Genomic DNA, 12,925 nt, shown 5'->3' on the forward strand with positions numbered 1-12,925 from the left:
AATATTCTAGATCCTAACCACTAGCTCTGTTTTTAATCAAAGTCTTGCCTGCCATTGATCCTTTTGCCTTAAGTTGGTGTCCCTCTGTTTCTTATGCTTCTGTTAAAGGGCAGTGCTATTACTTAGCTCCTTGCCCTGATTACTTACACACTCTTTGCTTTGAAGTCCCAATGTTCCCCACAAAAGATGACGCATCATTCTCCTGCCTCTACCCAGCAATAATCTCAGGAATATATTGTTCAATTTGGATGATGCTTTTCCTCTCATTCATCATCCATCCTGAACACCACAGATGGCTGTCCAGTCACTTTCACTTCAATAGAGCTTAAAGTTAAAATCAATGAATTCAGTCCAGTAGTGATCGCAAATTCAGACTCACTCAGTTATATCCAGGCTTGCCAATACAATTCCAAGCTGTTGTTCAGAAGCTGCCTTCAGAACAATTTCCAGGTCCCTGGGTTCATCACAGCACAAACACAAACCTTTTGATTTTGCTTTTAACCCTCTTTCTGAATGAGATTCTGTTGGCATTTTGTCAACTAGTGGGCAACTTTGTTTAAAATAGACCCATTTTCGGAAGGATTAAGAATTTGGACAGTTTGATTATCGATATGAAATCAGTTCCCCTCACCCAGCAACTAGACTACTATTTATTTGGAGATTAGCATAATTTCCATTTAGTTTTAAAGAAGAAAAGTTCATGCTAAAGTCAAAGGAAGGCTTCAGTGTCATCCCTCTACCTGACTTGACGGCACGGTTGTAAAAATAATACCTACAAAACAAAACTAAACCATTCAATAAAGGTACCAATCCTTGAGGATGTCATGAATGTTGCAAAATGCTTTAATGTCCTCAGTCAAGGAACTGTAGAAATGTTTATGACAGTGAATATCTATAAAATAACAATAGCCAGTTTGTCCCACTCTCAAACTTAAATCATCTGAAATTCTCCTGTACTCTTTGAAATATTGGAATCATTCAAAGGTGGATTCTGCTTTTCTCTTTTTAAAATTATCCTAACCCTTGTGATTAGGAATATGACTTGGCATGATTGTGAAACGGGCTGTATTTTATACGTCGCACATTATATTTAAATGCCTGAAGCAAACGAAATCACCATAATCCCAGAGGATCAGAGGACTACTCTCTCATTAGAGAGAGAGAGATGACTAGTGAAGAGTTTAAGTTAAGTCACAAAGCTAAAAACACATGACTCTTGGGCCTAGATGACGTATCCATCAATTTTATTTCAAAGTTCTGATCATGATATTTTCAATAAAATAGTCTGTTACTCTTGTTGGACAAAGCACAAAATGGGAGATAACCTTCTGCAATATCCACTAATTAACCTTCTAAGCACTGTTGGCAAGATAACTACACCACACCTCAAATGATGGGTGAGGTTGAGAAGATAAGACCGTCACGGTAACCTCTGCCTGTGTGGGTATTGAACCTTTGCCGTTGGCATAATTCTGTATTACAGTGCAGCCGTCCAATCCACTGAGGAGAAAGGGAGGACTGCAGATGCAAATGCCTGTTTCCTGATAAAGACCTTATGTTCAAAACATCGACTCCCCTGCTCCTCAGATATTGCTTAACCGGCTGTGCTTTTCCAGCGCCACACTTTTTGAATCCAATCCACTGAGATAACTGATGGAACTGACTGTCCAGCAGGGTGTGTAATGGTGGGTATTTCAAAACTCCTCATTCATGCTTACATCCACAACTAATTTCTAGTCCAGCGACTCCAAGAAGTCTCCAGTCTCCATTATCTAGCTACTGTAGATTGCATTGGATAAGTCGACCTGGTTTAAAAGACAACCCCATTGTTTTGGCACCAAAGTGGATATTTAGGCTGGTAATTGGTGTATAAGTTGACACACATTTCCTCATTTGTTCACTAATAATTGCACGTATTGGGCTGCATTGTCTTTGGAATTGGCCTCAGTTTTTCTGTGAAGAAATTTGGTGCATGGGATAACTGAGGCGGTATTGGCTGTAGAACCAAGAAAGTGTGCAATAGTTTGCAAGATGCCTGCACAGAGCAGAGAGCACTTGACTGACAAGCAAAAACTTTTCACATTTCAAAAAGGCAACTGCCTACATGAGCGTAGATAGTTCACAATGTATACTGAGGCTATAGGACGACCCTTCTTTTTGGAGAGGATATTCCAAAGTTGCAGAGGTCGACCTATACTCTGAGATGTGTGATAATTTCATATGTTTTCAATATTGACACAGGAAATGCAAATAACATTTTCCAATATCAGGAACCCCTTCAGCAAAGAAACACTAACTCTGAAGAATGAAAATAGATATGAAGAAAGGAGGTTTATATCATATCAAAAATGTTTGATTTCTTACTCACTCCCATATGCGGCCTCTTTGTTTACTATCCACATTTTTATCATTCTCGCTCTATCCTATTTTCATTACTTTTATCTCTGCGTTATCTATTTTACGTATTGAACTTATCTGTTTCCTTTCAGTTCTCAATCTTCCATTTGGAGATATGAACAATTTTTGCAAATGGATTTTCAGTGGTTGAAAATTAAGTGCGATTTTAAGGTTGTTTTGAAAAACCAGTCAACATGCTTTTACACCTTAAAACACAGATAAGCTATCACAACTGGTTGTATCTCATAAATCCCACTGCTTGACAGCTTGTGGATCAGTTATCTTGCTGACAGTGCTGAGAAGGTTAATTAATGGATATTGCAAAGGCTGATCTAACACTTTGTGCTATTTTCTTTGTCCGACAAGAGTAACTGACTATTGTATTAAAAATATCATGATTAGAAATTTGAAATAAAATTGATGGATATGTCATCTAGGCCCAAGTATGATATGACTGAGTCATGAGTCATGTGTTTCTAGCTTTAATACTTAACATAAATTCCGGATATTAAAATTGGCATGCATCGAGCTCTGGGTGAAATTTAGACCTCTTTTCAGCTCTGTACAACAAATCATCTTGAGAGGGCAGCAATATCTGATGTACTGTACTGGTCCAGTTTCATTTAGGGACATTGTGTAATTGCCAGGCTTGTCAGGGGCAAAAGAGGGAAGGTCCTTATTCATATTTAGCTTTCTACATACTGCCAAAAGATCACTGATGTTCACACATTCTATCTTGCCATCTGGCAACTGCATCATTGGTTTATCTCTCTGCCTCAGGCAGCTGAATTCTGACCGCTGACAACAGTGAACAGTTGATATGACATTGATCAGAACCCAAGGCAATTCTAGCAATAAGTCCTGGGGAAAATTGACTGCCAGGTTCAAAATTTGAAAATTAGCTTTCTTGAAACAATGTTGAGGTCTAAATATTGACTTGCATCCTGAAAGTCAAGACTTCAGAATGCACTTGTCTGATTTTCATAAAATAGACAAACGTCAGTTATCTTCTTTAAACAAAATAAATAATTTTAAATGCACATGGACAGTGAAATTGATCACATCTGGAGCTCCCTCTCTCTCTGTTAAATATATAGAGAGATTAAGATACTTAGATTGAATAAAATCGGTGCCTTAATATTCCAGAAAATCAATCATCCCTTTCTCGTCAGGCATAAAAGTTTTGTAACAACTTTAACCAAAAATTTGTCTGCAGGAATTTGCAGTTAATTGCACAAGTTTTATTTATGATAAAATGCTGAAATCAGTTCCCATCAGGATATAGCATTGAACAGTAACATCTATTTGTATATAAAATATATGCTCATGTACTTTGCATTTTTTAATAGTCTGACAGGGCAGAATCTATCAGGAGATAAAAAGATACTCATAGAGTAATGAAGGAAGGCTCCTGCTTTCTCCAACACTCCTATGCAAGTTCCCCTCAGAGGTCTGATGTTTCAGGATTTTGTCCCAGTGACAGTAAAGGATTGGTGAGATATTTTCAGATTGAGATTGTCTGAGAGTTAGAGAGGAACTTTCTCCCCTTATACCTTGAGCGAAGGATGTCACTTGAAGGTGATCTTGATGAAGCATTGGTGAGCTGCTGCAGTGCATCTTGTTGTTGGGGGGGTAATTCCTTTGAAGGTGGGGTGTGATTACAAGTCATTGTTTTGTCCTGGACAGTGTTTGACTCCTTGAGTGTTGGAACTGTACTCATCCTGGTTAGTGGAGAGTACCCCAACACAGTTCTGGCTTGTGCCTTATTGATGGTGAACAGGCTTTGGGGAGACAGTTCCTCATCATAAAATGTCTCATTGCTGATCTTCTCTTATAGCTCCACTATTAATACTGCTCATTTAGTTAAAAGATTCTGATCAATGATGACTTGTGTTATTAATGGCTGGGGATTTGATGATGGTGAGGCCATTGAATGCCAAAGAGAGGAGGTTAGATTTTGTTTTGCTTGAATTGGACATTGCCTGACACTTATATGATGTGACACTATGTGCTACTTTTCAAATCAAGCCTGTTTGTTGTCCACAACCTTTCAGAATGGAGGCACAGAATGTCAGCATCTGAGGAATTGTGACTGACCCTGAGTACTATGTGAGCATCAACGGCCAATTCATTTCTAATGGAAAACAGTGGGTGACGAAGCAGCTGAATATAGTTAGGTCTAGGGCATTGCCTTGGGGCCATCATGTAGCAATGTCCTGAGGCTGCAAGTTTGATCTCCATCAATCACAACCATCTTCATATTTTTTACATTATAGATATTTTCAAATCAAGCTCAGAGATTCTGTTGTGCATCTCAGAGATAGGTGAGACTTGAACCCAGACCTCTTGGTTCAGAGATAGGGATACTACCACTGTGCCACAAGAGCCCACAGCCATCTTGTTTTGTGCTGGCTTGAATCCAACTAGTACATTCAATTGACTTCAATTTTGCCTAGGCCACTCCGCAGTCAGGTAATTGTGATATGATGTCAAGAGCACTCACTCTTATCTCAACTCTTGAATTTAGCTGTTGTATCTACATTAGGACCAGCAATACACTGACCCTGAGAAGCTGGAGTATTTCACACTACCTAACAGGAGGAGGATTCCAGTTAGCCTGTCCTCTGTTGTTTTTGTTCCACTTTATGATGGCATTACGACTTATAAACAACTTTATTATTTGTTCATCTCCTCCCCGGTCTGGAGCCAGTTGATGCTGGTGGCCCAACAACAGCTAAATGGTAAATCCACAGAAGATGCTGGTACTGTCCACACTAACCCCAGTGCCCTGTGCTAGATTCCCTGGCTAGACCATCGTCAGTGGGAGAGCTGCAGCAGCATGTCATGAAACCAATGCAAAACTATGAGGCCCCAGACCCCAGTGATATTCCAGCTGCTGTTTGCAAAGAGTGGGCTTTTGCTTTTATCAAGGCTCCATGCATCCATTCTGCGGATTTGAAAGGAAATGCTCGCTCCCAACCCCCTTCGGGAATGTAACAATTGCAGGAGAGGGGAGATAAACCTTGGGTGATATAGGCCTAAAGTGCCGGGACTCCTTGACGCCTGGGACACCTTGCAGAGACCTTGCAGAAGCTCTGGAACTGTGTTTGAGACCCCTCGTACAGAGCATAAACTCTGTTTATGTAATTTCTTTTTATCCTTTTTGTGGTGACAAAATACTCTTCATTGTATCTTTCTAGGTATATATGATAATAAATAACTCCTAAATCTCCTGGTAATGGACAGTTAGGGCCAGTTGTCCAGACAGATTTAAAGAGCCTCCTTACCTACTTGGCCATATCTAATGATACAAGCAACCCACAATGGTGACCTGACTGCCAATTCCTCTTTTGCATTCAAATGTTTGTAAAGTTGGTGAATTGGTGCCTTTTCCCTCGCTCTCTTTCTCTCTCTCTCTCTGTACTGTATTGCAGACTTCACTTCCTCTGAGCCCTATGGTCTCCTGTTGGGCCTCTAGCTTCGAGATTGAATGTGTCCTCTATAGTTGCCCTGACCCAGAGGGTAAAACTCTGCCCTGCAGCTTTGAATTATTAGCAGCCACATAACTACAATGCTACCATGTCTGTTTGTTGCATTTCAAAGTGTTACGCTTTATTGCAGAGAACAGATCAGCGTGTAACTTCTAACCCAGAGCCAGCAATTTCAAAGCTGCAGTTACTGATTCCTAATTGATCTCAGGAGTCTCCAAAGCAGTTGCAATGACCTGGCCATGCCTATTTAGATCACTTCCTCACATGCAGTATTTGAGCAGAAGTCATTAAAAGCTAGTTTAAATACCACTCTATCAAAAGCAGCTAATCATCATGGCCTAACTATGGGCCATACCACTGGGGACCTGCTGGTTATTTAAAATAGAATGCTGAAGTAAGAATCCCCATGTTGTGTGAGTTTCCGTTAACTATATGCTTTCGTAAATTTCTGAATACACTAACCTATTATTCTGTCCAAGTACAGCAGATGAGCTGGCCTCGTAGCTCAACAATTCAGTATTGATGCTGCATTTGAGCCACTTCTTGTCCTCATGCTATCAGAAGAACCTGCTGTTTGCATCGCTCTGATATGTTTGTCTAGCCTTCCTTAAATGCAGCAATACTATTTGATTCAATCACTCCCAGTGGGAGCAGCTTTTGCATCCTCACCACTCACTGGACAAATACATTTCTTCTGAACTCCCTTTTGGTTTTATAGTGACACTTTCTTATCGTGATGGCCTCTCATTTTGACTGTTCCCCACATGCAAAATGGTCCCACTGTGGCTACGTTATCTACACCTTATACAATTTTAAAGATCTTATTTGGGTTGCCCCCTTAGACTTTTCTTTTCAATGGAAAAGAGAATTAACCTGTTCACCCTTTCCCTGATAAATGCTAACCTCCATTTCTGATATCATTCTGCTATTTTTTTTTTCCTTTGCTCAATCTCCTGGGTTTCTGGAGGGAACAGGTCAGTTGGCAGGAAGGTGAATGGTGCCGGTCAGTTGGTGAATGGTGCCAGCTAGGAGAAAGTGAGGACTGCAGATGCTGGTGATCAGAGTCAAGAGTCTGGTGCTGGAAAAGCACAGCAGATCAGGCAGTGTCCAAGGAGCAGAAGAATTGACGTTTCGGGCATAAGCCCTTCATCAGGAATGAGGCTTGTGGGTCGGGGTGCTGAGAGATAAATGGGAGGAGGGTGGGGCTGGGGGGGGGAAGGTAGCTGGGAGCGCAATAGGTAGATGAAGGTGAGGGTGAAGGTGTTAGGTCAGACGGGAGGGTGGAGCAGATAGTTGGGAAAGACGTTTGACAGGTCAAGAGAGTGGTGCTGCAGAGGAGGTGACCTGAGGGGTGCAGTGAGAGAGGGACTCATTGAGATCCTTGCAAAGAAAGGAGAACTTCTTCAAGGGAGGCATCCTTCAAAGAAGCTTCACCGTAGGGTTGAAATCACCGTAGGAGAAAGTGAGGACTGCAGATGCTAGAGATCAGAGTCAAGAGTGTGGTGCTGGAGTGATGCCAACAGTACGTGTTCAATTCCTGCAGTGCCTGAGGTTACAATAACAGTCCTGCCTTCTTAACATCACTGCTTACCTGAGATGTGATGACCCTCAGGTTAACCCGCCACCAGTCTCCCTCCTATGAACTGCAGTAATTTTACTTATAAAATGATGGCCAGAGCTGAACATGGTGCTCCAATAATGGTGTACCTTAATTTCACTTCTTTCCAGTTTTGTCCCTCACAAATAAGTCCTGGGTGGTTTACTTTCAAAGGCATTATTATGAATAAATGAATGATTGTTATGAATGAATGATTTTTATTGTCACATGTATTTTACAGCACAATACACTAAAATGCAATGAAAGGCTTTCACTTGTCTCCTTAATCTGGCCCCATTTTGATCATTTAAGAATAAGAGAAAATGAATAAGGTATAGTTCAAAGAGAATCTGTGTAACCACTTTGTATTTGTGAAATGTGGATTTGTTCTCCTAGATCCCATCGCTTCTTTACCCGATTTAGTGTCTTACTTTCTGAGAAATAACACCTTATCTTTTTTAATAGAAATCATAACATTAATCAATTTCCATTATTTTAAAAAATATTATTGTGTACAAGTTGCTCAGCTGAATGTGTGATGCATTAAAATGTTCTTGAATGGTTACCTCAAGTGAGCAACTTGGGAGCAATCTTCTCTTCACTTTCTGGGTTACAACCTAAGAAAAGCATTACATTGGCTCCAAGTATCCGAGGACATGTCCTCCATACAATGCTTCTGTATCAGGTGGTGCAGCTCACACTAACATTCACTGGCCCCATCACCTTGGTTCCATGTTTGAGTATTATGTATTGTTGTCACATGTACCGAGATACAATGAGAAGTGTTGTTTTGCGTGCTATACAGGCATATCATACCTTTTCTTATTGTTATCTCTGACTTCTGTCATTGATGTAGGTGCCATGGTGGGGCAGCTTATAAAATGTTTCATTGTATTTGCATGTAAAAGTACACATGACAATAAATTTCTATTCTATCCTATTCTACAAAGTGCATTGGAGTAGCAGAACAGCAGTAGTATTATAGCCACAGCATTGTGGGTAAATTTACAAAGCGGCTTCAGGATTTGATTTAAAATGGCTGCTTCCAGGGCACCAAGCCACTCTGAAGCTTGCTCCCTGCACAAAGTCACACAGAAACGCACAAGTTCCCTATTGATTTTGTGTCATGGTCTACAATGGGCTGGATTTTCAGAGGATTGGAAATCTCATGCATATTGCCAACCCAACCTTCCCTTTTTTTAATGGAAGTAAGGAGTTCTGCTTTTTGGAGACAAGATTCCAACCTGGGCTCTTTCTGTGCCTGAAAATCCTTTCCCTGTGCGAAACTGTCAGAGGAGGGCAGGCCACTCCTGTTCTCACAGCAATCAGCTGCTGCATTCTGAAAGGTAAAGGGTCCAGGCAAGCACCTTGACAGCTGCTGACAAATGATACGTACATCATGTAAGTGTGATGTTAGGAGGATGGTAAGGTCAGGTACCAACTGAGTAGGGTGCCAACAGCAGGATGCCAGATGAATAGGAGCTAAGGTGATAAGTGGGTTGGCGTGGCAGAGTTAAAGATGGAAAGGTAAGAGATGCAATGTTTATCCCAGTTGGTGGGTGAAATTATGTTCCACGGGGTTAGTGTAATGGGATATCAGAAGGGAGTGGTTCAAATCTAGTGATGGTGGTGGATGTGGCACATGGGGTCGATTTGGCTCCGTCATGGCAGGGTGGAAACTGGCATGTGTCCTGTAGTGTGGCGAGGGTCAGGTTTAGTGTGAGGATGGGTGGGGGGAGGGAGGGTGAAGCAGGGAGTGTAAGGATATGGGGGAGTTGTAACTGGGGATGTGTTGAATAAGTATGGAATCTATTCAATAGAGTCTCTGTGTTGTTCATAGAACATAGAACACAGAACAGTACAGCACAGTACAGCACGGTACAGGCCCTTTGGCCATTGATGTTGTGTCTTGATGTTTATCATACTCTAAGATCAAGCTAACCTACGTGCCTTTCATTTTACTATCATCCATGTGCCTATGTATTTAATAGTCTGTATTAAATATGTATTTAATAATTTAGCTTTCCCTGATAAAGTATTTTCCTCGAAATGATTGAATTTATCTGACCTCTGATTGAAATGGAGTCTTTCAGAGGACTCCAGGCATTGTGGAAAATTTAAATTCCCGTGCAGTCTTTTCAGGGTATGGTACAATGAAGATCCTCAATGACATCCCCATGCGTTACTACTGCCTACGTTAGAATAACCACTGTCTGTCTGACCAGTGGAAAATCTGGGCTGTATTTCAGTCAAATCTGCATAGATCTGTTCTGTTGCATTTGCATTATGTTTATTTGTTTGGAAAATATGAAGTTACAGCCAATATGTTGGCTTTCAAAAAGTTGTTTTCAATACAGTTATCAAGTTCTCGCACTAATGCCTGCCTTCCAATGCAGATTCTGTAACTTTGCAGGTTGAGTTCAGGTTGACCTGAAGAGCCCCCGCATTAAGTTATAACGTCAATCCTGTTCTTATACTTGCAAACTATGCTGAAAATGAGGGAATCATGCATTCTTCCAGCCAATATTTGATGTGATTTTTCAGCGTCAAAGCAGGTGGTAATCATAATAAGTTACGTCATCTACTCAACATTGGCCATGGGCACAATGGTCTGGTGTTGCTTCAAATAAAACTTGGGCTCAAAATGACCAGAGAGCCCATGTGAGGCAGAATATATATTTGGAAAAATTGGATTAAAAAAATCAAAAGGTTCAAACAGAGGCTTTGGTTGAATTTGCCTATGCTGAGCAGATATCCTAAGTAAATTTAGTCCCATTTGGCAGCACCTGGCCCATATCCTTTCCTATTCATGATGCCTTTCAAATGTTGTCAATGCCTCCACCACTTCCTCTGGCAGCTGATCCCGTACACGCATCATCCTCTACGTGAAAAGGTTGCCCCTTAGCTCCCTTCTAAATCTTTCCCCTCTCAACCTGAAACCTATGCCTCTAATTCTGGACTAACCCAGCTCAGGAAAAAGACTTTGTCTATTTATCCTATCCATGCCCCTCATAGTTTTGTAAACCTCTATAAGGTCACCCCTCAGCCTCCGATGCTGCAGTGAAAACAGCCCCAGCCTATTCAGCCTCCCCCTATCGCTCAAACCCTCCAGCCCTGGCAACATCCTTGTAAACCTTTGCTGCACCCTTTCAAGGTTATTAGTAATACAAACCACTGTTCTTAGCATAGATTCAATTATTCTATGATTCACAAATTAGATTAGATCATCTATCAATATACTTGCCTTTTCATATGCTACAATCTCTGCCTGAAATAGAAAGCTGATAAGTTAGCAACGGTAGGATTGTGACTGTCTGTATCAGCAACCGCGCTTGGTTTGATCTTACGCTTGCACACTTTGGGTTAATTTTGCAAATTCTAACAATAACAGGCTTTCAGTCTGATGTTTTCTGACAGAACCTCACTGTGGTTTAAAAATTAATACTGATCTTTCTTTCTGAGAACTCCACACACCAATCGGTCCATAATTTTAGATTGCAGTTTTAGATTGCAGTTTAGTAGAGGACCATCAAGATTACACAAAATAACTTTATTTTAGATTAGTTTTGTCACCTGAGTTTGCATTATTTAATCTTTTGTGCTGATGTCATCAATGGGTCTTAGAGGAAACTAACACATGAAGGCTTTATCTGTACTTTTGAAATGTTCATTTCTGCCACTCAGGTACGTACATTTACCCATATAGTTTACAATGATTTCATGGCTGAGTTAAGTCATGGTTTGAAAAACTTTCAACAAAAACATGATCACTTATATCCTAAAACTCATTGCAGGGCCTGTGAACAGCACTGCGTGCTGTTTGCCAGAATGGAATGAGATAACTGATTATTCACTTTCTCTTCCTGTAGGATTGTACGGTGTATGAAACCGAAAATAAGATTCTCCATGTGGTGAGTTATTAAAATTCCATTCATTTTACTGTTGTATGCTCATCTCAGTTCAACAGTTGTTTCATTTTGTTTGTCAATTTGATTAATGCATCTAGTTTTCAAGATTGCATTAGGAACACCGGAGCAAGGTGGAGCATTCAGCTCTTTCAACTTGTTCCACGATTAAATTAATTCAAAGTGGATCCATATCTCATTTCTGTTTACGTACTCTTGCTACGTATTCCAGATAACCCCCAAAAAGGATCTATCTCAACCTTGAAATTTTAGCTGTTCTGACCTTCAGGGCAAGTACCAGGCTCCCGTTAATACGTGACAAGAATATGCTTCTTTCTAAATATGTGGTTCTTAGGTGAGGAACTAAGAACATAAGTGCGGCCATCTCTTTTAATTTCAAACTTCAAACATTTATGGTTGGGGATCATGCATCGTATAATCTGAGTGAAATAGTTTATTTTGATGTATTTGAGGAATTTTAAGACTAGAAGCGAACACTTTTCCATTTGGAGCCCCCTGACAATACCCATCAATCAGCACATCTGTAAGATGCCTGTTACCTGCTACTCTCCATCCTTTTCAGCGCAACGCTGAAATGTTCAAAATACATACTTTGTTATCTAGAATAATGATACCAATTACTTCTATTATCAAGTCTATTGATCAAAATTGATTAAGTGTAATTGTAGTTTTGAATCCAAAATAGATATTTTTAAACCTTCATTTTTCATATTTATGTTGAACTCCTTCAATTGACAAGATGATTTCTTCTGTTCTAATATATAATTCCAGTCAGCTTGTGCTTTGTGCTATTGAAATAACACTGGAGGCTGGTTCCATTGTCAGAGGCGAACAGGAAATTCCTCTATAGAATCCACTAGATTGGCACCCGATCCCGCACTCACATCAGAGCCAAGGAAGCTTCATTGTAGCATGACCAGGCTCATTGTTTACAGTAGTTGAAGTGACAAGTTCTATTCTTAATAGATGGAATGATGCTTCCCATTACTGTCCTTTTAAATTAGTCCTTTTGTTATATGTTGACTGAATAAATCAAATTTCATTTTACTGCATGAGACTTGTCAGAATTTTTGGCAATGATTTGTGCACGTCCTGGGATATGGTCCATTGTTCTGTGAAAACCACAAATCGAACTGAGGATTTCAAAGCAAATTGAATTAAGAACTCGAAAGATATCAAATTAAAGCACAGAACCTCAAAGATAATAATATCGGGTTTCTTCTCAAGCCTTGCGTCAATTGACATAGGATCGAGTGCATTGGAGAATTATGTGTGTGCCTCAGAGAGTGACATATAACAAAGGGGTTTCAATTGCTGGGGAGCTTGCGCCATTAGAGGGTAAAGAGGGATGTTGCTGGATTCCACTTAAATGGACAGTGATAGGTGTTCTGATGAGTTGTATGACTAGGGCTGTAGATAATCGATTCAGCTAAAATGCAAAGCTGTGATCAAATGAAAAAGGATGTCAAAATTTAAAGAAAAAAGTGAAGGAAATAGCAATGTGAGTGAAGACG

At 40.3% G+C, this 12,925-nt stretch overlaps 1 protein-coding gene across 3 annotated transcripts in view; it reads left to right on the top strand.

Moving 5' to 3' along the window:
- The window catches only part of LOC140495730 (connector enhancer of kinase suppressor of ras 2), a 577,745-nt gene that overhangs the window by 202,212 nt on the left and 362,608 nt on the right, over positions 1-12,925 (top strand). For all 3 annotated transcript variants that reach the window (XM_072594776.1, XM_072594774.1, XM_072594775.1), the window contains exon 5: positions 11,355-11,396. In XM_072594776.1, coding sequence (XP_072450877.1) covers positions 11,355-11,396 — 42 coding nt within the window. The remainder of the gene's footprint in view (positions 1-11,354; positions 11,397-12,925) is intronic.

This window comes from Chiloscyllium punctatum, chromosome 25 (genome assembly GCF_047496795.1).
Source record: "Chiloscyllium punctatum isolate Juve2018m chromosome 25, sChiPun1.3, whole genome shotgun sequence".
Lineage (NCBI taxonomy): Eukaryota > Metazoa > Chordata > Chondrichthyes > Orectolobiformes > Hemiscylliidae > Chiloscyllium > Chiloscyllium punctatum.